Source organism: Centroberyx affinis, unplaced genomic scaffold (assembly GCF_046629955.1).
Source record: "Centroberyx affinis isolate AG114_WGS23_722 - 3 ecotype Tasmania unplaced genomic scaffold, CSIRO-AGI_Caff_v1 ptg001936l_1, whole genome shotgun sequence".
Lineage (NCBI taxonomy): Eukaryota > Metazoa > Chordata > Actinopteri > Beryciformes > Berycidae > Centroberyx > Centroberyx affinis.
Window position 1 is genome coordinate 17,615 of NW_027280296.1, and position 26,395 is coordinate 44,009.

A 26,395-nucleotide genomic window follows, 5' to 3' on the forward strand; every position below is an offset into this window, starting at 1 on the left:
AGTTTATAGACATTTCAGTCATTTTTGAATACCTGAAACATTTGGTGCACCACCAAACCCATTAGTCTCAGTGGAGTAAGGCTAGACCGCAGCCTTGTTCACAACTGAGTGTATTGAATTAGATGGCGGTGCTCTGAGCTTGCAGTCTGTCCCATGTGGTATTTCCAAAGCCTAGTGAGGCCTTGGGTCCAGGGTGAGAGGACTGGCTCCTCTTCTGGGCCAGCTCAGCCTTCAGGGCCCTCAGCTCCGTGGCAGCCTGTTTCCTCAGCTACAGGGCCGTTCATGAGAAAATAACGGGCATGTGAATACGATACGCTTCCTTTTTCTTAGTTACAAGGAAACTCACAATCATTTTAATCCTGTGTCTAGTGTGGGATGACACATCTGTGCTACTTTTCAAGCAAGGGCAAAGCATGTGACACTGACAAAGGCATCAATACCTGCCTAGATATCATTGATTGAGGTGTGGCCAGAAGTGCAACACAGGTGACAGTTTCAGCCCATACAGAGCAGGGCAACGATTTTTTTCGCCTGGACATGGATGCAGGAATTAATTTGAAAACTGTTGAAATTAAGTAGCCCTACAGGATTAATGCTATTCACTATATAGAAGCCATATAACCTTGTTTACAGCTCAAAAATGTGATTTAGTGCTGATTTACTCCTTAACGTTCATTGGCTGAGGACTGCTGTCCACATGAAGAACACATTTTGATGGCGTTTACTTTTCAATGCAACGGATGTCAATCAAGATGTGTCACGTGTTGAAAAGGAACACAAATGTGTGTTACGGTGCAAATTTTATTTTCCCCCACTATTTTATGACATTTACCTGTGCAGAGGTTGTAAAAAATTCTGATGCATATTACAGAAAATCAGTTACCTTTATCTCTGTGACAAGTTTCATCTTGGCGTCTTCCACCTTCCTCTTCAGGTTGTCAATCTCATGGCTCTCTGTCATGATCTGGATGATGAGCTCATTCTGAAATAAATTATTATGGTCTTTCATTGCCACTGGACTCAAATCAGGGTTATTAACAGGAATCCCATGGTCACTGAAAATGACCTAGGACATTTGAAGCAGCTATTCAACAAAAACTTTTACATTTGAACATGTACTGTATGACAATTACAGGGGACAGACTATAGAATCAAGCAATACTTTAACACACCTTCATGGACGATCTCCCCTGCCGCCTCAGTTTGCCTCTGCCATCCCTGGCCTGCAGCTGGTGCAACAGCTTATTGTAAAATGTCTCCAGTTCCTGTCGTAAGTTTCTCAGGGTGTCTTCCAATGGCGCTGTGGCCTTCTTGGTCTCAAAATATTTCTTTTTCCAACTGTCACGTGCTTCAAGGTGAAGGGGGGGGAGAAAAGAGCCACAACAGAATATAGTTCCGTGTGTCAATTTCAACCTTTTTTTCTGTTTAGACTTGAGACTAATACTGGTTTATTTTGGACAAATACAAATACAACTGCAACATCGAGGGGGTTCCTCTAAGATCCAAAAGAAGCTAACAAGCATAGGTTCTGCGCTAGAAAAATTATCCCTACAAGGTTCCTTGAAGAACCCCATATTGCTGCTGTCAGGTGAAAACCTATAAAATAACAACTTTTCAGGAGCTCAGAGAAACAGTTGTGTTTTTAGCTTGACCACCACGCATGTTTCTACCCACTGGGGTTTGAAATGGTTTTATAAAGCCAAGGAAGATAGAATATTGTCAGCCTATAAAAGACCTTCAATTGAAGTGAAATGAAAATCACCAATTGGATTTTCACAACAACAGCGACATCTAGAGGTTTGTGGAGGTACTACAGGGCACCCTTTATGTAGGGGTTCTTCCAGGAAACTTAAAGGGTTCCCAGATGGTTGCAAACCGAAAACCCTCTACAGGTTCCTTGAAGCCCTTTTGCTCTTTAGTGTACAGCATGTTGCACCCACCTTGGTTCCTTCGGTGCCTGTTTTGAGCCAACAAGTCTTTCCCCTTCCTCAGCAGCTCTTGCCTCGTCCACTCGAGCCGCTTTCTCTCCTCCCTCACCAGCTTGATTTCCTCGATCACGATCAGTTCATCTCCTTAAAGAGACAAACATGTCAGCTGCGTTAAAGGAGAGTGATCAGTGTTAATGCTGAAGATGTGACCAAGGTGCCAGCTTACTGTTTGTCTGAAATACTGGAGAGGCAGCAGTTTTGTGGATGGCCAGGGCCAAGTCAGGGGCCGGGGATGGAGAGGGATACCGAACGGGCGGAGACGGCACAACCGGACGCTCCTTGAAATAGCAATAAACAGAACAACATGAGAGCCTTCACCTCAGTTGATTTTCATGGATTGGTCTGGATTCCAGCTCTTTGTTCCCCACAAAGACCTCACACACTCAGCTAACCCACCTGCTGGCAGAGGAATTTGGAGTAGTTGCAAAACCAAACAGTTTACAGGAGCTTGCTCACTTCCTGCTTTTTTAAAAAGCCCCTGTATAAAACTTCTTGGGGTTTCCATAACAACCTTTCTTGGAATTTTACACTTGAGAGAAAAGGTAGAAGCAGATTTGATTGAGAGACTTTTCAATGGTTTTGTCAAACCAAGAATAGTAATGACGCATATGTAATGACATACCGCATTTTGGGGTTTATTCCTGATGGACTTCAGTGCCTGCGTATATTTTGATTTCCTGAGCCTGCAAGTAGACACACTATTAGTAGTATAAGTAGCAGCGGTAGTAGTATTTTGACTGGGGAAAACACAGTAATCGTAACCGTTTCAACCTGGTGTGCATTAGCTGCGCAGTACCTGTCTTGGGTGAGAGAGAAGCCTGAATCTCCGTCTTCCAGTGACTCCGCTACTCCTGAATCTCTGGCCGCTCTGTTTTGCCTGCAGCTCTGTTTCTTCTTGCCAGTGGTTTCCCCTTTCGCTGGCAACTCCTTCACCTGAGCTGGATCAACTTTAGACAGTTGTCAAGTTGTAGATGTGTAGCAACAGAAGAGTTGAATTGCAAAATGAGATATCTACTATTTAAAGCATTTGACATCTGTTGTCAATAAGAGTTTACAACATGATTGACGTGATGCAACATTAAGTTATTAGCTTTCTTAATAGCTTTACTAACAAATGGTAACATTTTAGAGGTTGTAATGTGTATTAAGTGCCAAGCAAAAAGTAATAAGCAATGTATATCAGGCAACAATTTATTTTCCAAAATTGATGTACAGCAGTTCAAAATGAAACCCTTTAAAAATAAATAATTGCAATTGACGAATAGAAATTTAAGTCCAAAGTGAGTCTCCACTAAAATCAATCAATGTCAGCCTCACCTCTTTTTTGTTTTTACACATGAAATACTATGAGACCAACTGCTGAGAAAGTTTGAATTTGTGTGTATATTGCCCTTTAATAAGATACTTTGACTTTTTGAATTTACACATAATGTTATATATTATCTATACTGAATATCATAAAATGTTAAAGGTACCTGCTGCATAACGTAATTGTTATACATACATTATGATTGAATGTAGTTGATTTAACTGTCTTTTATCTGATTCATAATATATGATTTATAATGTTTAGCAAGTCAAGACAACCTCTCTTCGAAGTGGAATTTCATGGAATTTAATGTTTTTTTGATTGATTTTAATTTAGTGTCATGCACCAGTTAGGTGCCCAGCCCACATGGGCTTACAAGACACTACAGTACATCATATATACGTCCAACATGGGGACCCATACAATCAACAGACCAGATTCTGTATCCACAGGGTTACAGTATTTACATAAACTTACATAAAACCTCTTTTAGTGGAATTCAGTCTGTTTCCTGTCATTCCAATTCAATTCCATTTATGTTTCCTTAGAGCTGGGTGACATTCACATTCCAACTCCAACTCCAGGAATTTACCCTGCATTCTCAATTAAATTCATCAATGGCATGACTTCCTGCTTTAAGGTAAAAAGCTGATTTTATACCTTTAGTCTGTGAGGCAGTCTGGGGCCTCTGGTTCTGGGGCCTCCTGGGGCGAGGCTGCTCCTCCGCCCAGTCAGGCTTGTGGGAGAAGAGCAGCGGCTCCTCCTCATTCTCTCCCTCTGCCTCTGTAGAGCTGCAGCTCTCCTCCTCCTCTTCCTCCTCTTCCTCCTCCTCCTCCTCTTCCTCGTCCGGGCTATGGGTGGGAGGCGGCTGCTGGGAACACTGGGGGATGAGGGGGAATTTAACAGGCTCCTTTGTCCCTGTTGGCAGGCTGCAGGTCTTAGGGGGGTAGTAGTGGTCTGGGGAGCTGCTGCGGGTGTCCGGGCTGAGAGACTGGGAGCAAACGCTGCTGTCGCTCTCCACCATGGGCAGCAGGTAGAGCTCCGGCTGCACGGCCTGCCCAGAGACAACAGGGATGCATGAAAAGTGGATAAACTCTGAGAAGGCATTTAGTATCAACACCTGAATTACCGTGAATTATTTAAATTCATAACAAAATGTGGGGTGGTGGGGGGGGGAGGTGTATGTAAACGGTATAAAAAATACAAAACTGAAAAGTAGTAGCACAAGTAGAGATGACAGTTTCATAAACACTAAATTATGTAACAGCAACAACAACACCATGTATAATCCACCTCCTATAACTATGCGGATAAAACAGTGGCTTTGGATTTTAGATAAGATAAAAAAAACATAAGATGGCACTTTATTGATCCTCTTGGGGAAATTCAGGAAACAGCGACTCTGGTGGGACACATTATAGACATTTTTGAATACCAAAAATGTGCGATCACTCTACTTTGTGATCCCCATAAGGAAAAAACCCACCAAAATAAGAGAAAATATATTTTTTAGAACAGTATTAATTTTTGGTTTGCGCTCTGGGAAAAAAAAAAATATTTCAAGCAACTTACTCTGCTTCTTCTTTATGTGATGTATGAATTGATATCAAAGATTCATATCAGTTTAAGAAGCTGGGCAAGCTATTTGACAACTTAAAAACCAGGTAAACTGAGTAGAAACAGGCTAATATGACACACAAATGCAAAAATGGAAAGTCTGCATTTTACATACGTAAGGTGGAGCGAATGTTTTCACTTTCAGATCCCTCTCCTGTTTGCTTTTGACCTGTAATATGAAAGAAAACGTGGCTGTTGTAAGAAGCATGACGGCAAGAACAACTTGATTAGCTCCTGTGTGCTTGCTCTCTCACACAGAAATACACTTTCTTTACAGCCATGACAGCGTACTTGAGTCATGAACTTGTGAATCAAACTGTCAGCATTGTTTCTCACTCTTTGCCCGGTGAAACACAACCAGCTAGAAAACAGCTGCACTCACCAGAGCCAAGCTGCGCCCCACACATTTCAGGAAGGAGAATTTGTCGACGCTCCTCTCGGTTCCAAGAAGAAGACCGAGCTCGCTCCTCAGAGTTTTTAGGGTGATATCAGGATAGACCCTGACGCCACAGTGATGGAAAGCAGATCTGAGACACTTTTCAAAGAGGTGAGATCAACACACACACATGCACACACACATATATAATGGGTAGGTGTTTATATGTAAATGGTAAATATGTTAATATGTGTATTAATAGTTTGGGTTTAAACCCTAGTCAAAAAGTATGGAAGAGGATTAGGGTCACATGTGGAAAATGTATTTGAGTTCTGAGAATAAAGGAAGAGCTCCAATAGAGTTTTTCCCTCTTCCGCAAAAAAAGTCCTATGGGATTCCAATAAAAATCCTATAAGAATCCTATTGTTTTGTACTGCAGACTTCTTCTTGTGGAAAATAATTTAAAAAAAAATGTTGATCATGAAAAAAAACAAAAAAACAAACCCAAAACCTATTGGACTTCCTATGAAGTTTTGGAACCAATCCTAAAGGATCTTTATTGGAAGGATTCAAAAGCCTGGTCTTAAAGGACATAATGGAGAGTTTTAGTGTCCCATGATGGTCTAAATGTTGTTTCAGAGGCTTTTCCACCCTGGTAATACAATTCTGGGGGAAACATTGAATACTCATAATTTTTGGCATTCAAATTTTAAAAGATTGGATATTGAATATCACCACAAAATATCGTCTATCAACAGCTTCAATCCAAAGATACCAGTAGCCTATCTTATTGGCCTTTAAAAACCTGTATCAGTCAATATAGCTGCTAACTTAAACTTCCTATAGGCCTAATCAATGCTGAGATGTGCATGTTAACATAAGTTTTTGTCTTTGTAACATCACTTCACTGTGACTCAGTGCAGATACTGTATATATAACACCCACTCATCCTCTAAATACACTCTTTACTGTTATATTTTGACAATTTCTTCCACTCCTCTGAGTTTGACATCTCCAGTAAAATGTATAAAGTCTCACCTGATGAAGCCGGCAGATACGAAGCTCTCTATGGCCTCAGCAGGGACTTTATTGAGCTTTATATTCCACTGGTCATCTGGCACATACAGCACGTGCAGCTCCACAAACTGAACAGTAAAGTCAACACAAGATGCCTCAGGATTTTTCAACTAGGCTATTATAATTAATTATACATTTTTGTTAATAATGAAACCTTTGCTTTATTCCTGTAAATATGACCCTTTAGAGAACACGGAGGTTCTTTCCAATGTTCCGAAAGTCGTATAGGCATAGAGTGTCATTCCTATAGGCTGGAATATAGTAAATCATATAGAGGCTCGTTCTTTTACTGCAGTATTACACTTTTATCTTTCTTTCTTTCTTTCTTTCTTTTTTGATGTCATTTTACTAGACAAATTCTGCCTCGCTTTTGCTTGCATTTTTAATTTTGTCCATTTAATCTATGTAAAGCACGTTGAGTTGCATTCTATGTTTGAATGGTGCTATAAAAATAAAGTTATTAGTATTCTTATTTATTTTTTGACAAACTGGGAATTAGTCCTTACTTCCATCCATGGCTGTTTGTACTTCTGGTAAACGCAAAATTCAACACGTCTGCACATTCCAGTCTACTGAAAATAACTTGAAACAGCTATTAGACGATATATCCAAATGATAAAACAAGATTTTTTTTTTTTTAGTAACTCTGTCAACATACCTTGCTACTTGTCGGTCTCCTTTCCTCGGGATATCTCATGGATTCACAGGACAGATCCATTCTCAGTCCACTTCAGCGTAAGGAACAACAGCCATCCCGTTACTTCTGTTATTCGCGTTAAGCCGTGAAGGCGTGGACTGCTAAGTAACAATCTTTGTGTATTCAAACACAGTCGGCCAGAGCAGTTTCTTTTATGAGAGTGCCAGCTCTGTTGCTCTGGTGCTTAAAGTGTGTGTGTGTGTGTGTGTGTGTGTGTGTGTGTGTGTGTGTGCGCGCGCTGCTCCTCCACGCTCTGGTCACCAGGGTTAGGCTGTGACAGTTTAGCAGTTTGTGTTTAGTTTAGTTTTTATTTTGATTTTTTTTTTTTTTTACTTGTGTTTCAGTTGGTTTTCAGACGTGGTTCGGAAATTTTACTGTGGCTTCTATTTTTCTGTAGTTTGGAGTTTTAGTTTATGCTTTGTATTTTGACGCACGAATGAGGAAAATGTGTCCTCAGTCGCAATTTACGTGCCCAGTTTAAAAAAAAAACAACAACTGGGGAAGGTATAGTCTGATTGGTTTTTTTTTTGGTTTTTGTTTGTTTCTTTTGTTTTTTATGTATGCACTTTATCTTGGTTCTGTAGTGGTGACACCTTGTCTGTAAAAATAAATAAATAAATACTCTGGAAGGTGAAAAAAACCCAAAACAAGTATATTACAAGTATTTTGAGAATCGTCTTAGGAGTTTCATAGTAAAGTATGGATGTACCAGGCCTAGTCTATATCTCTCTACTGTTCTGCACTATTGTCCTAATTATTTGGTTTCGACCGGAAGACTTAAACTGAAGGAATTCTTTTTAGGCTATATTATTTCGGAATTTACCGATTATAGTTTTACTATAGGCCCTACACGCCATTTTATTTTAATCCACTTTAGGCCTACTAAAAAGTTTTTCATGTTCACTTTGAGTCTCAGTTTTACTCAGCTATAATGACCTCGGCGGTCATTTGCCTGAAACACTTGAGGGGGAAATTAAAAGTCAGATCATAATAAAAGTCAATTCTAATAGGTTTTCCGACTTGATGTTTCTAAACCTTTTCTTGAACCATACAGGAGCCAATTTACCATCAGCGCATGTGTTCATGCATTTACACCACCAGAGGTCGCAATTCCAATGTGTGTACACCGATGCTGCCTTTCGGGTAATGTCAGAATTGTGGGAATTATGACTTGCACCTATGAACGTCACGAGACAGAATTAATTTTCTCGGATACCGGGCCGAGTTGCTGTGATGTGAGGTAGACGGACGGGAGCGCATAGCCGCCGTGTCAATAACGGATGGAAAAAGGTGATGTGTATAACAACTTTTGGCTAGCAAATGAATTAAAGCATACATTACACGTCTGATGCGCATTTTCTCCACTTTACTCTGCTGTATCCCCCTCTTTTCCGCTGCAGCACAAAACAATTCAACTGATTTCTAAAGTACAATAACATCCACCAAAGATTACGTTTGTAACATGATACATTTTGTTGTTATTTCCAACCAAAATAGCTTGAATGCGCGTCAAGTCGAATTTACAACTGTGAAACTCGGAAGTCCGACTTTACGTCCGTCCCGTGAAGGCAGCACACGTCGACACGCCTTTAAAAAGACCGGAAACGCGACATTGAGGAAGAAGCACCAACGAACTACACATCAAAGTTGTTTCTTTACCCGAGACTACGGCCCTTTAAGATTAAAAAAAAAAAATGTCGGGATCATCCAACATCATAGCGATGAAGAAAGTCGTCCAACAGCTCCGCTTCGAAGCTAGCATAAACAGAGTAAAGGTACGTCGGAGCTAACTAAGGGCGTGTGTTAGCTTTGGGTGAAGCGATGGCGAGTTCATTTCGAGTTCATTTCTCTCTCTTTCTTTGTCTTCTAAACTGACAGTCAGTGTAACCCACATCGACATCGCCCGGTAGATCTTCTTACATTGTATTAATATAACGGTTATAATCACGACTCTACGTTTCGATCCACAGGTGTCCCAGGCCGCAGCTGACTTGCAGCAGTTCTGCCTTCAAAACGCCCAGCAGGACCCTCTGCTCACCGGCATGTCGTCCAGCACCAACCCGTTCAGACCGCAGAAAGTCTGCTCCTTCCTATAGCCTTCAGCTCCAAACACACCAACACTCTGCCTTTTGTGAGTACGACTGTGTTCTCACTTCTCAGCATGAGCTCTGCCCATCAGCGTCTCATTAGTGTAGATCAGTGATTCTCAATCTTTTCCATATCAAGGACCCCTAATTTAGTCCACATTAGGGCCACGGACCCCCATTTGATGAGATTTTGTCTCTTGGACCTAAATCTGAGTTAGATATAATTTTGTCCAGAATTCCATCTGTATTATAGGTAGAGAGATAACAGTGAAACTATGATCAAGACAGTCATTCTTCTACATTCTCTAATTGTGTTCACTTCTTGTAAATGAAATAATGCTGAAGCTTAACAATTCATCAATTTGCTGGGGACCCCCTGGAACCCCCTCAAGGACCCCTGGTGGTCCCCGGACCCCACGTTGAGAACCTCTGGTTTGGATGAATATTAAATCGTTAACTCTGGCCAGTTTCAACCTGGATACTGTTTTCCCATCTGTTGTCCATCATACCGACCGATTCAGATTAAAATCTGATGTATTTCTTCTCTATACAGAGCCAGGCCTACTTAGGTCTTGCTTGCCTGGGTGAATGCCTCTCCAATACAGTCCTATAAGCCCAATGGATTCTCCAAAAATTAACCCCACACATTGACCGCTCACTCTGTAGTGAGATATGTGTGCATGTCTCTGGCAACTTTCACTACACAGCATGTAAACAGACAGACATGCCATAAGTCAGTGGTTCTCAACCTTTTTGGCTTGTGACCCTTTAAAATTAAAGGAATCGTTCACCCAAAAATGAAAATTCTGTCATCATCTCCTCACCCTCATCCCAGTTGAAACACAGGTGAAGTTTGTCCATATAACACACAGGGAGGTTGCCAGCACAGCTCCATAGCAGCCTTCTCCAAAACAACTTAAGTCAGTGGGGACCAGTTCTTCAGAGTTCCAAAAAGACCTACAGTATATTTACACCATCATTTAGTGCAAATCTTAACTACAGCTGATTGATTTGCAACAAATAATGGTGTATAGGTCTTTCTATTCAGTGTGATTGTTTGGCTGTTTTTGTTTTGGAACTGTAAAGAACAGGTCCCCATTGACTTCAGTTGTTTTGGAGAAGGCTGTTACCAAGTTGTGCTGCAGCCTCCCTGTGTGTTATATGGACTAACACATTTCACCTGTGTTTCATTTGGCATGAGGGTGAGTAGATGACAGAATTTTCATTTTTGGGCGAACTATCCCTTTAAGCGATGCCCACTCACAACCACCTCCATCACAGGCTGCACATGCCGAGTGCTGATCATCAGTTCAACCAAAGGATGATTTTCCCTTTGAATTTTATTATCGGAGGATGCTGAGAGACGGAAAACTATTCAGTATTTCAGAAGAAAAAGGCAAAAATCTGAGAAAAATCAGGAAAGTTACAATTTTATAATAATGTTTTTTTTTTCTCCCTATCCCATAAATCGTCTTGCGACCCCCCCCCCCAAAAAAAATAAAAAAAAATTATCTCTCTCTTCTCCCTGAGCGGTCCTGACTGACCCCCAGTTTGAGAAACACTGCCATAAGTAATCTATGACCCTTATTGACCCCTATCGGCGACCAGTAAGAATTGCAACAACATTGATTGAACTGATCTTCTCCCACACCAGTCTCTAGCCTCTGGAGTGAAAGAAGCCTGTACATGACAAATAATAGTCACATTTTCACAATTCAGATGACTAAGCTCTCTAATTAGAGCAGAGATCCACATGCCAGTGGGAAGGAAGTTTGTTTCGTCCTTCCAAAAACACTAAGAGCCAGAAAACTCAGCACCCGTCAAAGTAATCGGTCAGTCATTGGTATTGATCAACAACCCTATCTACCCCCTGAAGATACATTATGGTTATTTTGTGATATGGGGAAGTAAAATCTTACTTGTTGCGCCTTTTTAATACAGGGGTCTCCATCGTGTTTTACAAACACTGTGTCTGTAGGACCTGGAAGACTTAAAATGTCTTCAATTATATCATCTAAATGCAAGTTTCTGAATCCAGTTAAACATCTTACGATCTTAACGTCTGAGTGTGCTTCTTGTGGTCAGAAATCAGTTAAATCATACAGGCTATTATTCTCATAGGTCTACAGATTTCACTCATTTCCATTGCCAAACTGTGAAAAGTCTTAAATTTAACGTGCTGATATCCTTAGGTAACTTTGAGAAAAGTAGTATACAAAGATACTAATGCAATAACTCGTTTCTGCAGGTTTCTGACTTTGCGGTGCCTTGTGGATCAGGTCTGCAGGATCTGCATCATGGACTGGAATCGTCTCAGGAGTGTCAGGGAATTCGGGGACAGCCAACTAACTTTATAGTTTTTTACTTTTACCTTTTTAACATCTCATAAGGAAACATGCCCAGGTGCTTGTGGGACACAAATGTCTTAACCTACTTGCTTAGAAGGAATTAACACACACTCACATAAACACACACACGTGCCTTTTTAAATTGTACATTTTTCATGTCTGACTTTGAGAATAAATGAACGGTATTTCCAGTTTAAATCCTGTATGTACATGTTTATTAGTATGAAACTAAATACATTTACAAACCTGTTAAATATGTTGTCTGATATCTGTTGTGCATAACAATGAGTTTGACATTGACTGTGCAGCCACCAGTTCGTTACAGATGAGCCACATACCACAGCAGCTGTGCTGCAGGAAGACTCATCCATCATAACATGAACTTTTTTTTACCCAAATCCAGACACCTGCTACAGGTCTGGAATCTGGATGCACAATAGTCAGATTTTGGTCGCACCGCTGAACCAGATGTGGAAGCGATCAGGTCAGCTTCATTGTCATTGGCTAGTTACACTCGTTTCAATCCGACGTATCAGGCCATGCCAGGACGCACTAACAGGTCTGGACACCCAGATTTTTTAAAACCAGATATGGAAGTGGTCAGGCTCATGTTGCGGTCCATATTATACAGTCTGGATGCAATCCAGCCACAATGTGTATATACAAGTAATGTAAAGACACAGAGAGGGAGCGTGAGGGAGATTGAATCCAGACACAGTACGTAAATAAAAGCCATTTTCAGACAAAATATGGATGCACAGTAATCTGATCTTTAGAATTGCATCTCAAAAACTCTGCCATCTGGACGCAATCCAGCCACAATGTGCATACAAGCCACGTAAAGAGATGGAGAGTGAGGAAAAACCAGTGCAGACAGATTTATAACAGTTGTTTTCAGGTCGAATGTGAACCTACAGCGTTGTGATGTCACAAAATCCAATGTTCAGAATCAAATCTCAAAGTTGTGTTAAAATGTCACATGTAACTGTTGCCACTGATTGCTGTCAGCAAACTGGGAAATCCATTATAACACAGAAGTAGCTGTGATGTCTTGGATAACAGTTGAGAGGATCCTCGTCTGACCACAGAGGCTGGCTGTTACTACGCATTCAAAGGTGGAACTTCCTTCTGCAGGCATCCATTTCATGGCGCTGAAAATAGAAAAAAAAAGATAAATTGTTTACCTTTTTACCAGAAAAGCCTGTGACAAAATGGGTTTGTCACTAAAGAGCTTTACAGAGCAACTATTTATGAATGACTGACACACAATTGGCGGCAAAGAGGTTGACTATGCAAATTAAGGTAAATGCCAAGAGTGTGTACACTGTGCAGCTGGCATGCCTCAGTTCGTTCCATTGGGAGAGAGGCATTTTAAGTACGAACAACCCACATGTAAAAAAAGAATTACATGGCGATGTCTCTACTGTCTCGTAACTCCTCTGAGATGAACTCGGAGAGACGGCTACCATCTGAGAGACTCACCTTGAGAACCCACTCGTACTCTCCGAACTTTGAGTCGAAGGTGCCTTTCTGCAGGGAGCGGAGTTTGAGGGTGAAGCGCGGTCCCAGCTCCTGAATGCCAACTCTCTTCTCATTCTTGAAGATGTACCTTCAGAGATGCAATAAGCAAATGATTTGGCTTTCTAAATCTGGGGTAATCACATATATTCTTGAGGCGTTTGTGAAACATTTTTTTTTTTTTTTTTTTAACCATCTTTACCTAATTTGACTTAAGATGAAGGTGTATTTTAATGCAGTCTTCACAAGCATTACAAATGTAAACAAACATTTTGCCACTTCAAAATCAATGTAAAACTCTGTTTAGTTGTACACTGTCAGTCCTTCATTGGAAACATTTCAGTCAATATAAATTTATTACTATAAACCAAAACCAGTGGTGGGACAACACTATGTCAATGAAAAGGTGACATATTATATTCACAGACTGCGGCTTATAAATAAGGGCTGTAGCAAAAATGACATCTTGTTAAACCCTTAGTAGCAACGTGTACTACACACACATGCCACTTTCATTTTTGTACGCACGAAACAAAACAACGAGATGAGAGACTATAAATTAAAGATTAAATAATAGCTCATTTGTATTTGCATCTGCAGTTGCCTCCAATTACAAAAGAACGAGTTATAACCCTGGGCACATAAAAATCTCAGAGTGACGCTGGGCATTGTCTGAATACACATACTTCAAACTCTATACCAGTTATCAAATGATACTTCTGAAATACCGCTCTTTGTTAAGCAAAGGCACATGTCAGAGGATCTGTTGATTCCTTTGAAAATCAATACTGACACGTAAAGCAAAGAAAGAAAGAAAATCGATGTGGTCCCAGAATGCTTCATGTCCAGCTCTACTCACTAGAGTTAGAGTGAAAATATTCACCTGTGGTATCTGAAGAAGATGAAGTCTCTCTGGTTGTGGAGGGTGGCGACCTGCCGACCCACAAACTGCGGGTCGTGTGGGAAGAGAGCGGCGAACAGACGGCCGATGCTGTGGCCCAGACGCGTGCTGAAGTTGTTCAGGATCACTTCTGGGGAGTGTTCAGTTGGATCCTTGCCTCGCCTCTACAAGGAGTGAAGAGGAGATGTCATTAGTAATTACACTGGGATCATATAACTAACCTGCTGCACAACTATGGCTACAATGATAATAGCAATTATTTTGCTAGATATGGTGAAAACAATTATAAATCATGAATTATTTTACAGCACTTTTGGCATCTTACATCTTGACTATTTTAAAACTTCTAAATGAAATGAAAAGTTTCAATATTACTGATAAGACCAATATCCTAGGAATATTAATTGTGTAACCTAAAATTGTGATATAGAATTATTCACAATTAATTGTGCAGCCACAACTTCTGCTTGTAGCAATTCAATTAAAGACACTGGCAGGCAATTCCTCAAATAAGAAGTTCACTTTCTAGGGAACCAAAACAATACATCATCAATGTATTGCATATTTCTGATTAAAACTAAAACATAACGATTGACAGGGAAAAGAAAAGTTTTCATTTTTATTTATTTACTTGCCTTTAACTCCTTGCGTAGGCGAACGCTGCTGATCTTGAAGTGTGCTGTGGGCCCATCAGGTAAGTGACAGAGAACCATACCATCTTGATGATGTGGTGAAGGAAGCGGACATTACAAATATGAAAACTGCATGAATTAAAGTGAGCAGATTTGTTTTTATAAATCATGGAAGTCACAGCAACTTAACTGCTGAATTTAAAAAAAATAAGCTATAGTTATCATAGAACAATCGGCTCAGAGGATACTGGGTACTTTGCGGTCCTCGTTGATGACCATGAGGTATGTGAAGCCCCTGGCGACGCACTGGGGAATGACTCTCTTCAGGGCCAGACCTCTTCTGTAGTACACATGGGAGTCTGGGATTACTGTGGCCAGCTGCTCGCAAAACCGCACCGTCCTCTACAAGAAATAAAATCAGGGAACAATGAATGTGTGAATATTCTTATAATGACTGCCCCACAGTGTCACATAAACAATAATTAGTTTACTATAGAGCAGTGATTCTCAACCTTTTTCATATCAAGGACCCTTAATTTACTCCACACTACAGCCACGGACCTCCATTTGATGAGATTTTGACTCTCGGACCCAAATCTGACAATATTTTTGTTGTTAGATGTGATTTTGTCCAGAATTCCATGACTATCTGTGCTGTAGGTGGAGAGATGACAGTGAAACTATGATCAAAATAGTCTTTTCTTCTACATTCTCTAATTGTGTTAACTTCTTGTAAATGAAATAATGGTGAAGTTTAACAATTCATCAACTTGCTGGGGACCCCCTGGTGGTCCCTGGACCCCCATGCTGCTATAGCACCAAATGTATCATCCACTCCGTCTTTTAAAATCCCTGCCATTCTCAACCAAATACATAACTTGGGAGAACACAGACCTTTTTGAATTGTCAGCATACATCCGATCCACATCACAGCACAGTAAGATTTCTAATTTTGAAATTGATTGATTCCCCACGGTGTATTTTGGTGGAAGATGATGGAATAACAGGCAATCCGGTTATAAAAGTAAAACATTTTTTATTGAAACACGTGTTGCTTAGTGGATCATATGGATGCCAAATTTACCAGTGGATCATAATGATTTGAAAGGGTCATTAGTCATGTTCTCCAAGGGACGCAAGTTTGTTGATAGCAACAGTAAACTGACACATTTTGACAAGTTTGATGTGACAAGTCTTTTCCCATACAAAGTAAGAAACTCAGGTACGTGTTAAGCAGCGGCCACTCACCCCTCTGGGCCTGTCCGATGTCGTGATGAGCACTTTGGGGTTCGTCAGCCGGTTGAAGTAGGCAGAAAATTCGTCGGTTCCCTCATCGAAGGCAACCTGCAAATCACAGCAGCCGCACAGTTCGATGCAAATTCACCGGCAACATTATCTGAGAGGAAGGGAGACAAAAACTAACAAGCCGGTACCTCTTCATCCTCCGGGTCAACCATCGTCTCGTCGTACACCCTCTGGTTCTCTATCGTTTTGGGGACTTCTTTTGGCGGTGCCTACATTTAGGAAAGATCGGTTAAGAAGACAGTTTTTCACAGCAAATAAAGTTCATCATCGTTAATGTTATTTCTCATGTGCCTGCAAAGCTTTACAGACTCTGAACCCCTGTAATCACAGTGTTCTGCTACAGTCATTTTGGTAGGAAAACAACAGGTGATTATACTAAATTACCAGGTCATTATCATTGGGGCTGCAACTAACAAGTATTTTCATTAATCATTTAGTCTATAAAATGTCAAATATATGACAAATGCCCATCACAAGTTACTAGAGCCCAGAGTGATTCTTTGACCAGCAGCCAAAAAAAAAAAAAAAAATGTGGATTTTATAATGATATTAAACGGAAAAAGCAGCAAATCTTAGCATTTGTGAAGCTATAACCGGCAAATGTTTGGTATTTTTACTTGATAAATGACAAATGATTAATCGATTATTCAAATTATAATTGATTTACACTACCAGTCAAAAGTTTTGACACATCTCATTGAATGTACTATGTTTTTCATTCTCTTAAAACCATTTTGATCTAAAGGCTTATGCTGAAATGCTTGAAATTTGTTTCTTAGACAAATATAAATAGTGAAGTTGATCCTATGTATGAATTTCTTTCCAGAGCCTTTGCCTTTCCATCAAGGCAAAAGGCGGCTACTTTAAAGAATCTAAAATATAAGATAGTTTTGATTTGTTTAACACTTTTTTGGTCACTGCATAATTCCATTTGTTAGCCTATTTCATAGTTTTGATGTCTTTACTATTATTCTAAAAGGTGGAAAATAGTAAAAATAAAGAAAAATGTGGTGTGTCACGACTTTTGACACACACTTTTGAATATATTTTCTTTCAATCGACTAATTGATTAATCGACTAATCGCACTAATTATCATCAAATGCCAGCCACAGCCAATGAGCTGTGAGTATGGTAAAGCATCACACCGGTAGGAAATACATGTGACATCATGGGAATAGATGTTGTGGCTCCTCTATCAAAGGAGCCAAGTCACTGACTGATGAGGTTAGGGACTTGATGCAACGTCAAAACTCACCTTGTCGCCTAAAGCCTCTCTTTCTTTTCTCTTCTTCTTCTTCAGCTGCATCTTTTGCTGAAATGTGAAGAGAAACAACACTTTAGGCCCACAGGCATCCCGGGAGTTTAGTGCTGCTGACCTTTTATTTGGTTATTTGGTTTATTTGGTGTCTTTATGTATGTTTATGTACGTTTACCTTTCGTTTCTCCTGCTTGAACTTCATAAACATGAAGTGTCTGCGTTGTTTATTCTTGATTTCAGACACACTGAAGGTGGGGGGGAAGGCAGCGTCTCCCGGGCTGCCGTCCACTTTCTCCGCCTCCGTTTTCTCAACAGCGCTGCCGTCGCCATTTTCCTGCGGGTCCGCGCTCCCTTTCTTCGGCTTTTTCGTCTTCTTTTTCTTGCCTTTATCCTGCTTTTTGGGCGCCTCGGCGATGTCCATCTTGTCAGCTGTGTTTTCGCTTCTTTTTCACGTGTGCCGTCTGTCTCGCGTGATCACTTCCGGGTTACAGGAAATGACGTTTGTGTTTTGGTCGTGGGTTAAAAATGTCTGCCGCCTAGTGGTGAGGAGGAGAAGGGACGGAGGTAAAGATAGATCGATAGATAGATAGATAGATAGATAGATAGATAGATAGATAGATAGATAGATAGATAGATAGATAGATAGATAGATAGATAGATAGATAGATAGAATTTAAAACTGATATGCTATCCAAAGTTTCTCACTCAAATACATCCTGAACATTGTATTTATACAACCATGACAATTTCAATGACATAAACTCGATGTAAACACAGTTATAGTTTAGGACAAATCATGAATTTAATGCTTATTTTCCCCTAAAAGACCCTATCCTCATATAACTCACATCCGTTTTACACAACTTGTTGCAGTGATGTATACTATGAACTTGTGTCACAAAGATTTGTGTCAGTCTAAAATGGTGGATAAAGAGTTTAGGTGGTTTACCGTCCACTATATCGCTGCATATTATCATGCCAGGTTTATAAAGGGTAGGCCCATTATTTATTATTGTGCCAGAGGGTTGAGTAGGCCAACATTGTTGTTTGGGACTGTATAAATTCCAGTAATTTTTCAGTTCATGTTATATGTTTATGCATCATCTTCTGATACTGCTGATGCTGTAACTCTTCCCTCTCTTCATTTTCTTGTCTAATTGCTGAATTGATAGAAGGTGGATGGTCCATTCTGGGAAAACTTGCTGCATGTCATATTGTGTAGCTTCGACAAAGACTTGGAGCAACATGGAAGATTTTATTTTTTTGGAGTGGTTAAAGTCATTCAGTCACCTGCTGAAGCAAAAATAATATTTTTTAACAAACAGGTTAAATTTGAAATAATACATTCACCTTATCTGGAGTAAAAGTGACATGTTAGCAAAGAATTTGATACTGAAAATTATTTAAGGTCAAAAATAATGATTTTTCTGTGGAGGACCACAAGTGTCACGGAAATAGTAATAAAGCATTTCATTAATTAATAACTAAATGTACAATAAAAATAGGCATTAATAAATTTGTTTACAAATTAATTTATTAATCTATGAATAATAGACTAAATTACAAAGTAATTAATTATTTGATATTTTAATGGGCAATAAAAAGAGGAATTATAAAAATAATTTACAAATGAAATATGAATCCATCAATAAATAGCTCAAATTAAAAAGGGATTTACAAAAACAACCATAAAACAGTCAATAAGTACATCATTTAAAAATACATTAATGAATCCATAAATAAATAATGGAATTTAAAAATCTATTTGAATCTATTATAAAGATAGCAACAAAAGCAAGACTGAGCTCCTTTGCTGGGCTTCTTGTAGTTGGGACTAGCACTACACTGTGTGAGTGTTACTCTTCTTCTACGCCTCTTCCCTGTGCAGCGAACGGGACCAATGTTTTCCAGCTCACCGCACAGGGAAGAGGCGTAGAAGAAGAGTAGCGGACATTTTTAAGACATGCATATGAAAACAACTGGGACAAGCCACACAAAGGTGAGATATTATACTTTATTGCAAATATTTTCAAACAATATGTTTTACTCATGTAACAGAAACGCGTTCAAGGATTTCACAAAGATTATCAGATTGGCAAATTCTGGTCTGGAAACCTTGCCCACATGAAGTCAAAGTGCACCCCAATCTATCACCAACTATCCCTCCCCTCCCTTACCTTCCCTCTCTTCCTCCCTTGCATCCCCCTTAACCCCTACAACTCCCGCATACATAGGCTGACACAAATAACAAGCACATACATCCATATGTAGACACATAACACATACGGCATATCCACTCCAGCATACTTTTCATAATTTGAAGTTAATCATATCACCCAAATCTTGAATCCCCCCAGAAGTAGCTCATGTAGCCCCCTGCCCAACCCCCATATTTACGTCTAACACCCTGTTTGAACACATTGTCTTGTCATCATTGTTTTTGTATCTGTTTGTGTTATTGTTTGTTTCTGTCTTTGACATCTTTGTTTATATTGTTTGCACTAAATAGTCAAAGTGCTGCAATTTTTTTTTACGCAAAGTTCTTAATGGAAGGGCTAGGCCTCTTGCTGCTAAAAAGCAGTCCAAACGAGGAATGTCCAAATATCTTCAAAAACCATTTGTAGGCTTTACAGGGGAGTTGAGAGTAAAGGGAAAATTTGCAAAATGCCTAAATTAAAATTAGCTCCGATTTCATGACACAATTCCACCATTACGCACACTTTCACTGATCAGAAAATCACAGACCTATTTTTTTCTGCCGCAGCACAGGCTGCTGTGGGGTTAAAGTCCAAGTATGTACTCGTGAAAGTGCGTGACTGGTGGTGTGATCTAGTTTTGCGGACTATCAGGTCAGGTTGTAAACAATTACACATGGAGCCAGGTACAGTTTGGTAGAAGACGATCCACTGAGTGGAAGTGGTATTTAAGTAACGTTAGTGGAATTAGGTAATTTAGTCGATAACAGTGTCACAGTGCTTCAGTGCATCATATTGACTGGAATTGAGTTGAACATGCGTGCACATGTGCCTGTACAGGTTCTGTGATTGTTGGAGATATTTTCACAAACCCCATTTGGACTGGAGCAAGAGGCCTAGCAACGGGAGCTCGCCGTGCCAACCGACAGACTCAGGAGCCAGTATTGTCTGTGGGTCCAAGTGCCACGAGTATGTAAGAGACAAATTATATATAGGTCCAAAATCTATGTCTGGATATTTAAAGTTCTCTTTTTTGAGCGCCAGAACCTCGGGGTGGAGTCATGGGTGGACATGGATCATATTTTCCAACCATTGCAGAGAAAGCATTCCACACCTCCAAGTTATCAGTGCATATTGCACCGCCACCTCTACCCTTCTGACTCTCTTCCCTGTTTGTATCAGCAATGCAGGTCCAGGTGCTACTATTATTAGTCACACACCACTTGGAGTGATCTACAGTATCCAGGAAGGGCTGAAGATTAGGGGGCTTCACTTGTAACACATTGTACACATTATGAGCAACAGTACAGTAAGAAGGCAGAGGTTTTTTCATCCTGCCCCAGCTCTTGACATACAGGTCCTGCCCCAAATGATCCACAAGAAGACCAGAGTAAAGGTCTATAAATGCATGGGAGACAACAAAGAACACAGTATTATTAACAATGAAAAGCAGCATTTGACAGAAAACAGTAGATTTGGGTTAGTCTACTCTACTGTCTGCTGTAATAAAAGAAAAGGCAGTGATACATGGGGCATCATTTTGGGCAACTATAATAGGCAACATTTCCCACAGTTGCCTTTAGAATTGCTGTTTTGATCACATAGCAACATCTCATTGTCAGGAAACATTTAAATAGATTTGTGAACCTGTTGCCAATTTTACTAATTTGACCTGAAATATATGATGAAATTAAAATCCACAAACACTTACCATCCTCAAAACGTGTGTATTTTGCAAAGCTTTTGAAATTAGATCCTGTTATTGGCGGCATATCCTTCACTCTGAACCAGGGTTCACTCTTAGGGTAGCAGCTTCGTTGTGCGACACACTTCAGCTCATTGTGAAAGGTTAGAGGGATATTGTAGTCGAAAGAATAAACATGGATGTACTTGAGCTGTAAACCTAATAAATGAAAAATAAGTTTTGATTGCATCATCATTGCTATCAGCAAATAACAATGACAAATGGTAGAACTTTCAAGCATTGTTGCAAATATAGGCAAAACAAAAAGGCAATATATTTGGTGTCAACCTACCTATTTCTTTGAATTCGCTGTAGGGGTAGGTCACACAGATGAATGTTTGAGCATTAACCGTTCCACTAGCAGGCCAGAAATTATTTATGTCAGTCCCTGGAAATTTTGGTGTACTGTGTGAGAGCCAAACTCCGGTGTTTCTGTCCAACATCACAACCCCTTTAGGAAGAAAACAATAGAAAACAGAAGACACTATTATGTAATGTTGCTAAATCTTTACAACCCAGTGAGTGTAATATTAACTGTGAAAGTGATAAAGTTGAATATTTTTGCACTCACCTTTGCTGTGGCCAAATGATGAAGGAGCTGTTTTGAGGTTTGGAGGTTGATCACTATAGAGCATGTATCCAAAGCCTTCAGTCTACAACAACACAACGGGAACTTGTGATTTAGTGTGCTGCTTAAATTTTGTGCCCTGCAAAAGAGACGCACATATTGTAAGGTGTCACCTTTTTGATGTAGAAGTCAAAAAAAGGCTTCAGTGTGTTCGCCAGAGTGCCAGAGTTACTGTTGATGTCCTTAAGGCCGTGTGTCCATCCAGCGGTGCTGTCATCCATGTACAGATACTGCAAGCCACTGTTGCCATTCATCTTGGGCAACTTGTATAAAATATACCTATTGATTCAGAGAGAAGTCAATATTTGTAGTTTATAGTTTGTAAATAAAGTGTAAGTACTGATATTCATCTTAGATTAAAGCCCAGACTAAGTATAAATATTCAGAAGTCAAACTTTCCACCGACCAGTCCACCTCGTTTCCTAGTTCATTTCTGCATGTCACATTGGTTGTGGAATCACACCCACAAGAAAGGATCGCAACACTTAAGAGGAATCGCCACATTGTTCTCTGAAACACAATAATAATAATAACAATAATAATAATAACAATAATGTCAGATTATGGTTGCGCCAGCCAGGACTCAATCTCACAACCTTTGAAGTTCACAAATGTTTCACAGTCTAACTTTATGAGCGGATGCTTTAAGATGAGGCATTATGAGGGTCCAAACTGGTCTTAATGTCCAGGAAAACGTTTTGCCACCGTTACCATGGAAACTGCTTGAACAAAGGAGGCAGTGAAAAAAAAAAAAAAAAGTAGATTGAATTTATTTTGTCAAAATGGTAGCCATATCATCCTCTGCTCGCTCACTTGCATAGATCGGTTATAGTTTCATACATTGTTTTTTTTCCACAGATAATCTGGATGATGGTGTTAATGATAATATAGTTGGATAATCTGCTGTCCTCCCTTACATTTACAATAGTTTGCATTGGCAACAAACAAACACACAAAAAAGGGAAAATCTAAGGCTAAACATCAAACAATAAAAGACATGAAAGCATTCCCCATAAAACAGTGTTTATTCAGATTTAACCTGGTGTGATGAAAACCAATGAAAATCATGATTTGAGTCAATCTAATCATCATCACGTGAGACATAAATGTTCAGCCTTTCTGTTTGTCATTAAATGATTGGTAAAAATGTTTTGCTCCCTTCTGTATGTGATATGACACTGGTTGTGTTCACTTCCCAGAAATTATGTCATCATAATTCTACTGAGCACCAATGATGAATTACTTGCGTTTACTTTTACTATCACTTCATACATTTTAATTAAAATAGCTTTTAAAGTCAAAACAACAGGAATAAACTAATTGGTTATTATGACATTTCATTTCATAATAATCAACCAAAATCAAGCATTATTGTTTTTAAACATGTTTTAAATAATTTACTTACATATTCCAGTAACTTGTTTACCTCCTGTTTTCAGTTTTCACTGAGATCTCCAACCACTTTGCAACCCTGTTCTTGAACGCTTTAACATAGTGCAAGACAATGATTTGGTTTTTATACTGTATCACTTGAGGAAACCAACACCAAAGATCATATCTCCCACAAGTTTCATCTCCTTCTTTGTTCCTCATTCAAAAAATTCTTTGTACATGATTCATAGATTTTGTGGCTGATCTCAGAACGCTGTAATGCTGTGGGTTACATAGGTAATTTCCCCTTCACCGCGGAACAGGAACTTTTTATGAACTAGTTGTTTAAAACACACTCGAAGGATGATTTGCAAATAATATTTGACACAGGTGTGGAAAAGATGGCTGGTGAGAGGCGTGTATCAGGCAGATGTAGACAACTAGCCACTTTATTTCACTATGTTTCAACAGAATTTACATGCTTACTGCTGGAAAGAGCAAATACAACTGCTATTCTTGTTGCAGTAAACTGAACCCAAGCCCTTCCAGTTATCGGACAGTCTCTCTAACCACTAGGTCACGCTGTTTATCCAAAATACTCACAAACACAAAACTGTACAAACTGTTAGCAGGGGTGCAATTAATTGCATGATTGTGTGAGGCCAAAATATTGGTTCACTTAACAGCACATACAGTAGTTCTCTATCGTATTCTCTCTTGTATCTCTCCAGCCTTACATATTCCATATGTACAGGAACTGACTCAACAGGGCAGTTGATGTGGATACCTCTTGTTTTGCTTGATCACCCAGATTGAAGTCCCACACTCCAATCTTATTCACTCTTACCCGGGCAGTGAAGTGACCAAGGCCTATTAACCTAGCTTGAGCATATGTAAGGGAGTCGCCTAGCCTGGTTCCAGAGTCACGAATCGCGTCCCGCCCACTCTTCAGATTTGGTCAAGCGATTCAAAGAGTCTGGTGTTGCTCTGTTCAATGACGATTTCTCGATCAAAAAAACGATCGGGCCAATCAGCACCTTTGTGGGCGGGACTAAAGTTTGAACCGTTCGTGCAACGGAGCAGTAACAAAATGGCCATTCAGTCTGAACATCAGGCTAGGAGTCGCCCCTATTTCATCTTGGTTCTTGTCCTGTAGCTAGACTAGCCCTTAAGAACCTAAGAAGCCCCCTTAAACCATGTTGATAGTTTTACGCACAAGTAAGTATGGTCTGGGGATTTGACACCCAGACACGGGACGATTTAACCAGAATCAGAGGTTGTAAATGAGATATTCTGCCCCTCTTTTTATCATGTAGGGCAAAACCATGTCACTTCTATGCAGAGCTGAGGAGAGCTAACTCTATCTACAAAGGAAACTACACTTCCTGTAAGTTGTTGTAGACCCACACAAGAGAAATAGAGAGAAGAGTATACTCGCCAAGAGTATACTCTTCTCATTCCCAAGCCCCCTTAAACCATGTTGATAGTTTTACACACAAGTAAGTTTGGTCTGGGGATTTGACACCCAGACACGGGATGATTTAACCAGAACCAGAGGTTGTAAATGAGATATTCTGCCCCCCTTTTTATCGTGTAGGGCAAAACCATGTCACTTCCATGCAGGGCTGAGGAGAGCTAACTCTATCTACAAAGGAAACTACACTTCCTGTAAGTTGTTGTAGACCCACACAAGAGAAATAGAGAGAAGAGTATAAAAAATGTTTTTATTTACTCACCCAACAAAACCAGCAAAAATGTCTTCAAATGCAATTCAAGTTTCAAAAGAAAAATTATTTATTTTCCTCGTATTAACTTATCTACCTCTCCGCGGCAGCTGTCTTCACACAAAAATTATGCGTTACACACATACAGGCCACAAGAGTCATGTGCTTCACACTCACACATTACCTTAGATTGACTTTTAGTTTTTCAGCTACAAGTGTGTGTTTCCTCCCACAGCGTATGGGTAACATACTGGACAGCATGTGTGATGTGGGACAAGTGTCACAAACAAGATTGAGGAATACATGTAATATCAAGTGTTAATGTCTTTATGATATTTTGCAAAAAACACCATAGGAAAAGAGTACGGGTCATTTTGACCCGCTTTATGAAGACTTAGTGATATAAGAACATCATTTTTTTTTATCATCATTTGGAGTTATCCTTCTAACTCGATGCTTTCATGTCATTGCTCAGGCCTACAGTGTACGTGATTAAAATTCTACATCAAAGGCATTTACTAAAATTGATACCGCAATGAATGAGAAACTTGAAACAACACAGAGGTTCTTTTAAGTGTTAATAGACTTTTCCATATTCAAGAGACCGTCTTTGTAAGCTTTTACCTAGATAAGATTATTCTAAGAAGAATAGTAGCCTAGTTGTATTTGCTCTTTCCAGCAGTAAGCATGTAAATTCTATTGAAGTGAAATAAAGTGGTTAGTTCTTATCTACATCTGCGTGATACAGCCCTCTCTATGAACGCCATCTTTATGATTCATTTAATTGCTTGTCCTTACCTACAGTGACAGCAGCGTATTCAGTGGAATCCAATGATCAACAGAGGCAGTCTCTGCACTGCACTCATGTTAACTCTCTGAGTGTTGAGCAGTTTGACACATCTCCGATTACAGTTTACAAATCCTGTTACTAACACATGTGAGTTTGGAGCAAATTGTGCAAATTTGAGTTTCACTTTAGTTTTCACAACAGGAGACTGTGAGTAGGCTACAACGCTACTGGTCTGTGTATCGGTCTGTGTAAAAGCTGCTCATGCAGGTTGAGCAGGTTGAGCGGGATTGGTCATATAATGTGAATGCCTCTGATTCGCCAGTGCGCTCAGCGAGGTCAGTCCCTGTACATATGGAATATGTAAGGCTGCAGAGATAGTCTCTTCAGTCAGAGAACCATGGTTACGAAATATACCCTCCAATATACATCATGAATTGAAACTTTATATCCAATACATAACATATAATATTCACATAATTTATAAAAGAAAGATTACTGGTGTCAGTACCCCTTACAACCCCAGAAACAAGGCTGAACCAAAGAAAGGTAAAGAGTAAGGTGTCTAAAAAAAGGACTATGGCAGGATGTGAATACAGATCCACGTTAAAAGACCCTATCTTCATTTAACTTACAGTAATTTTATACTCCTTGCTGCTATGATGTATAGTATGAATTTATCTCACAAAGATTTATGTCACCCTAAAACGGTGGGTAAACCCTATTCCATAAACTGAGTTTAGGTGGTTTACCATCCAACACATCGCTGCATATTATCATACCAGGTCTATTGAATTGATCCAAGATACCTTGCACTTCAATGATAAACAAA

General features: G+C 39.7%; 4 protein-coding genes across 7 annotated transcripts; 1 reads left to right on the forward strand and 3 right to left on the reverse strand.

The window, feature by feature from the left end:
• Positions 1-118: 118 nt before the first annotated feature.
• spata1 (spermatogenesis associated 1) lies at positions 119-7,085 on the reverse strand. The gene is made up of 11 exons (XM_071530541.1): positions 7,026-7,085; positions 6,329-6,435; positions 5,297-5,414; positions 5,030-5,083; positions 3,958-4,351; positions 2,751-2,935; positions 2,155-2,266; positions 1,941-2,072; positions 1,173-1,348; positions 884-982; positions 119-268 (listed from the first exon to the last, which is right to left on the reverse strand). The coding sequence occupies exons 1-11, from the start codon at positions 7,083-7,085 to the stop codon at positions 119-121; spliced, it is 1,587 nt and encodes a 528-aa protein (XP_071386642.1).
• A 1,569-nt stretch (positions 7,086-8,654) lies between these two features.
• LOC139653639 (guanine nucleotide-binding protein G(I)/G(S)/G(O) subunit gamma-5) lies at positions 8,655-11,548 on the forward strand. The gene is made up of 3 exons (XM_071530543.1): positions 8,655-8,839; positions 9,035-9,195; positions 11,400-11,548. The coding sequence occupies exons 1-2, from the start codon at positions 8,759-8,761 to the stop codon at positions 9,158-9,160; spliced, it is 207 nt and encodes a 68-aa protein (XP_071386644.1). The 5' UTR covers positions 8,655-8,758; the 3' UTR covers positions 9,161-9,195; positions 11,400-11,548.
• Positions 11,549-11,840: 292 nt separating this feature from the next.
• rpf1 (ribosome production factor 1 homolog) lies at positions 11,841-17,578 on the reverse strand. Its single transcript, XM_071530542.1, has 9 exons — positions 17,290-17,578; positions 17,112-17,168; positions 15,984-16,064; positions 15,799-15,894; positions 14,799-14,952; positions 14,554-14,636; positions 13,901-14,082; positions 12,982-13,108; positions 11,841-12,650 (listed from the first exon to the last, which is right to left on the reverse strand). Exons 1-9 carry the CDS (start codon positions 17,533-17,535, stop codon positions 12,609-12,611), a joined length of 1,068 nt encoding a protein of 355 aa, XP_071386643.1. The 5' UTR covers positions 17,536-17,578; the 3' UTR covers positions 11,841-12,608.
• A 2,431-nt stretch (positions 17,579-20,009) lies between these two features.
• On the reverse strand, positions 20,010-25,791 carry LOC139653640 (deoxyribonuclease-2-alpha-like). 4 transcript variants are annotated; one of them, XM_071530547.1, is made up of 8 exons: positions 25,575-25,791; positions 23,108-23,165; positions 22,088-22,191; positions 21,795-21,960; positions 21,625-21,706; positions 21,346-21,504; positions 21,021-21,212; positions 20,010-20,707 (listed from the first exon to the last, which is right to left on the reverse strand). In XM_071530547.1, exons 3-8 carry the CDS (start codon positions 22,183-22,185, stop codon positions 20,328-20,330), a joined length of 1,077 nt encoding a protein of 358 aa, XP_071386648.1. In that variant the 5' UTR covers positions 22,186-22,191; positions 23,108-23,165; positions 25,575-25,791; the 3' UTR covers positions 20,010-20,327. The 4 variants fall into 4 exon arrangements, with proteins under 4 accessions (XP_071386648.1, XP_071386646.1, XP_071386647.1 ...); XM_071530545.1 differs by having other exon boundaries at positions 23,087-23,165; positions 25,575-25,790; XM_071530546.1 differs by lacking the exon at positions 23,108-23,165.
• Between the last annotated feature and the right edge of the window lie 604 nt (positions 25,792-26,395).

Bases quoted from the DNA above. Each gene is read 5' to 3' on its own strand.
- LOC139653639 (XM_071530543.1), top strand. From the start codon at position 8,759: ATGTCGGGATCATCCAACATCATAGCGATGAAGAAAGTCGTCCAACAG. The intron at 8,840-9,034 runs GTACGTCGGAGC...TTCGATCCACAG, and splicing joins CTAGCATAAACAGAGTAAAG to GTGTCCCAGGCCGCAGCTGA.
- spata1 (XM_071530541.1), bottom strand. From the start codon at position 7,085: ATGGATCTGTCCTGTGAATCCATGAGATATCCCGAGGAAAGGAGACCG. The intron at 6,436-7,025 runs GTATGTTGACAG...TTTACTGTTCAG, and splicing joins GGAGACCGACAAGTAGCAAG to TTTGTGGAGCTGCACGTGCT. The intron at 5,084-5,296 runs GTGAGTGCAGCT...TTCATATTACAG, and splicing joins TGGGGCGCAGCTTGGCTCTG to GTCAAAAGCAAACAGGAGAG.
- rpf1 (XM_071530542.1), bottom strand. From the start codon at position 17,535: ATGGACATCGCCGAGGCGCCCAAAAAGCAGGATAAAGGCAAGAAAAAG. The intron at 17,169-17,289 runs GTAAACGTACAT...TTCACATTTCAG, and splicing joins TCAAGCAGGAGAAACGAAAG to CAAAAGATGCAGCTGAAGAA. The intron at 13,109-13,900 runs GTGAATATTTTC...GCATCTCTGAAG, and splicing joins ATCTTCTTCAGATACCACAG to GTACATCTTCAAGAATGAGA.
- LOC139653640 (XM_071530546.1), bottom strand. From the start codon at position 22,185: ATGTGGCGATTCCTCTTAAGTGTTGCGATCCTTTCTTGTGGGTGTGAT. The intron at 21,213-21,345 runs GTAGGTTGACAC...TTCATTTATTAG, and splicing joins CAGCGAATTCAAAGAAATAG to GTTTACAGCTCAAGTACATC. The intron at 20,708-21,020 runs GTAAGTGTTTGT...ATGCATTTATAG, and splicing joins ATACACACGTTTTGAGGATG to ACCTTTACTCTGGTCTTCTT.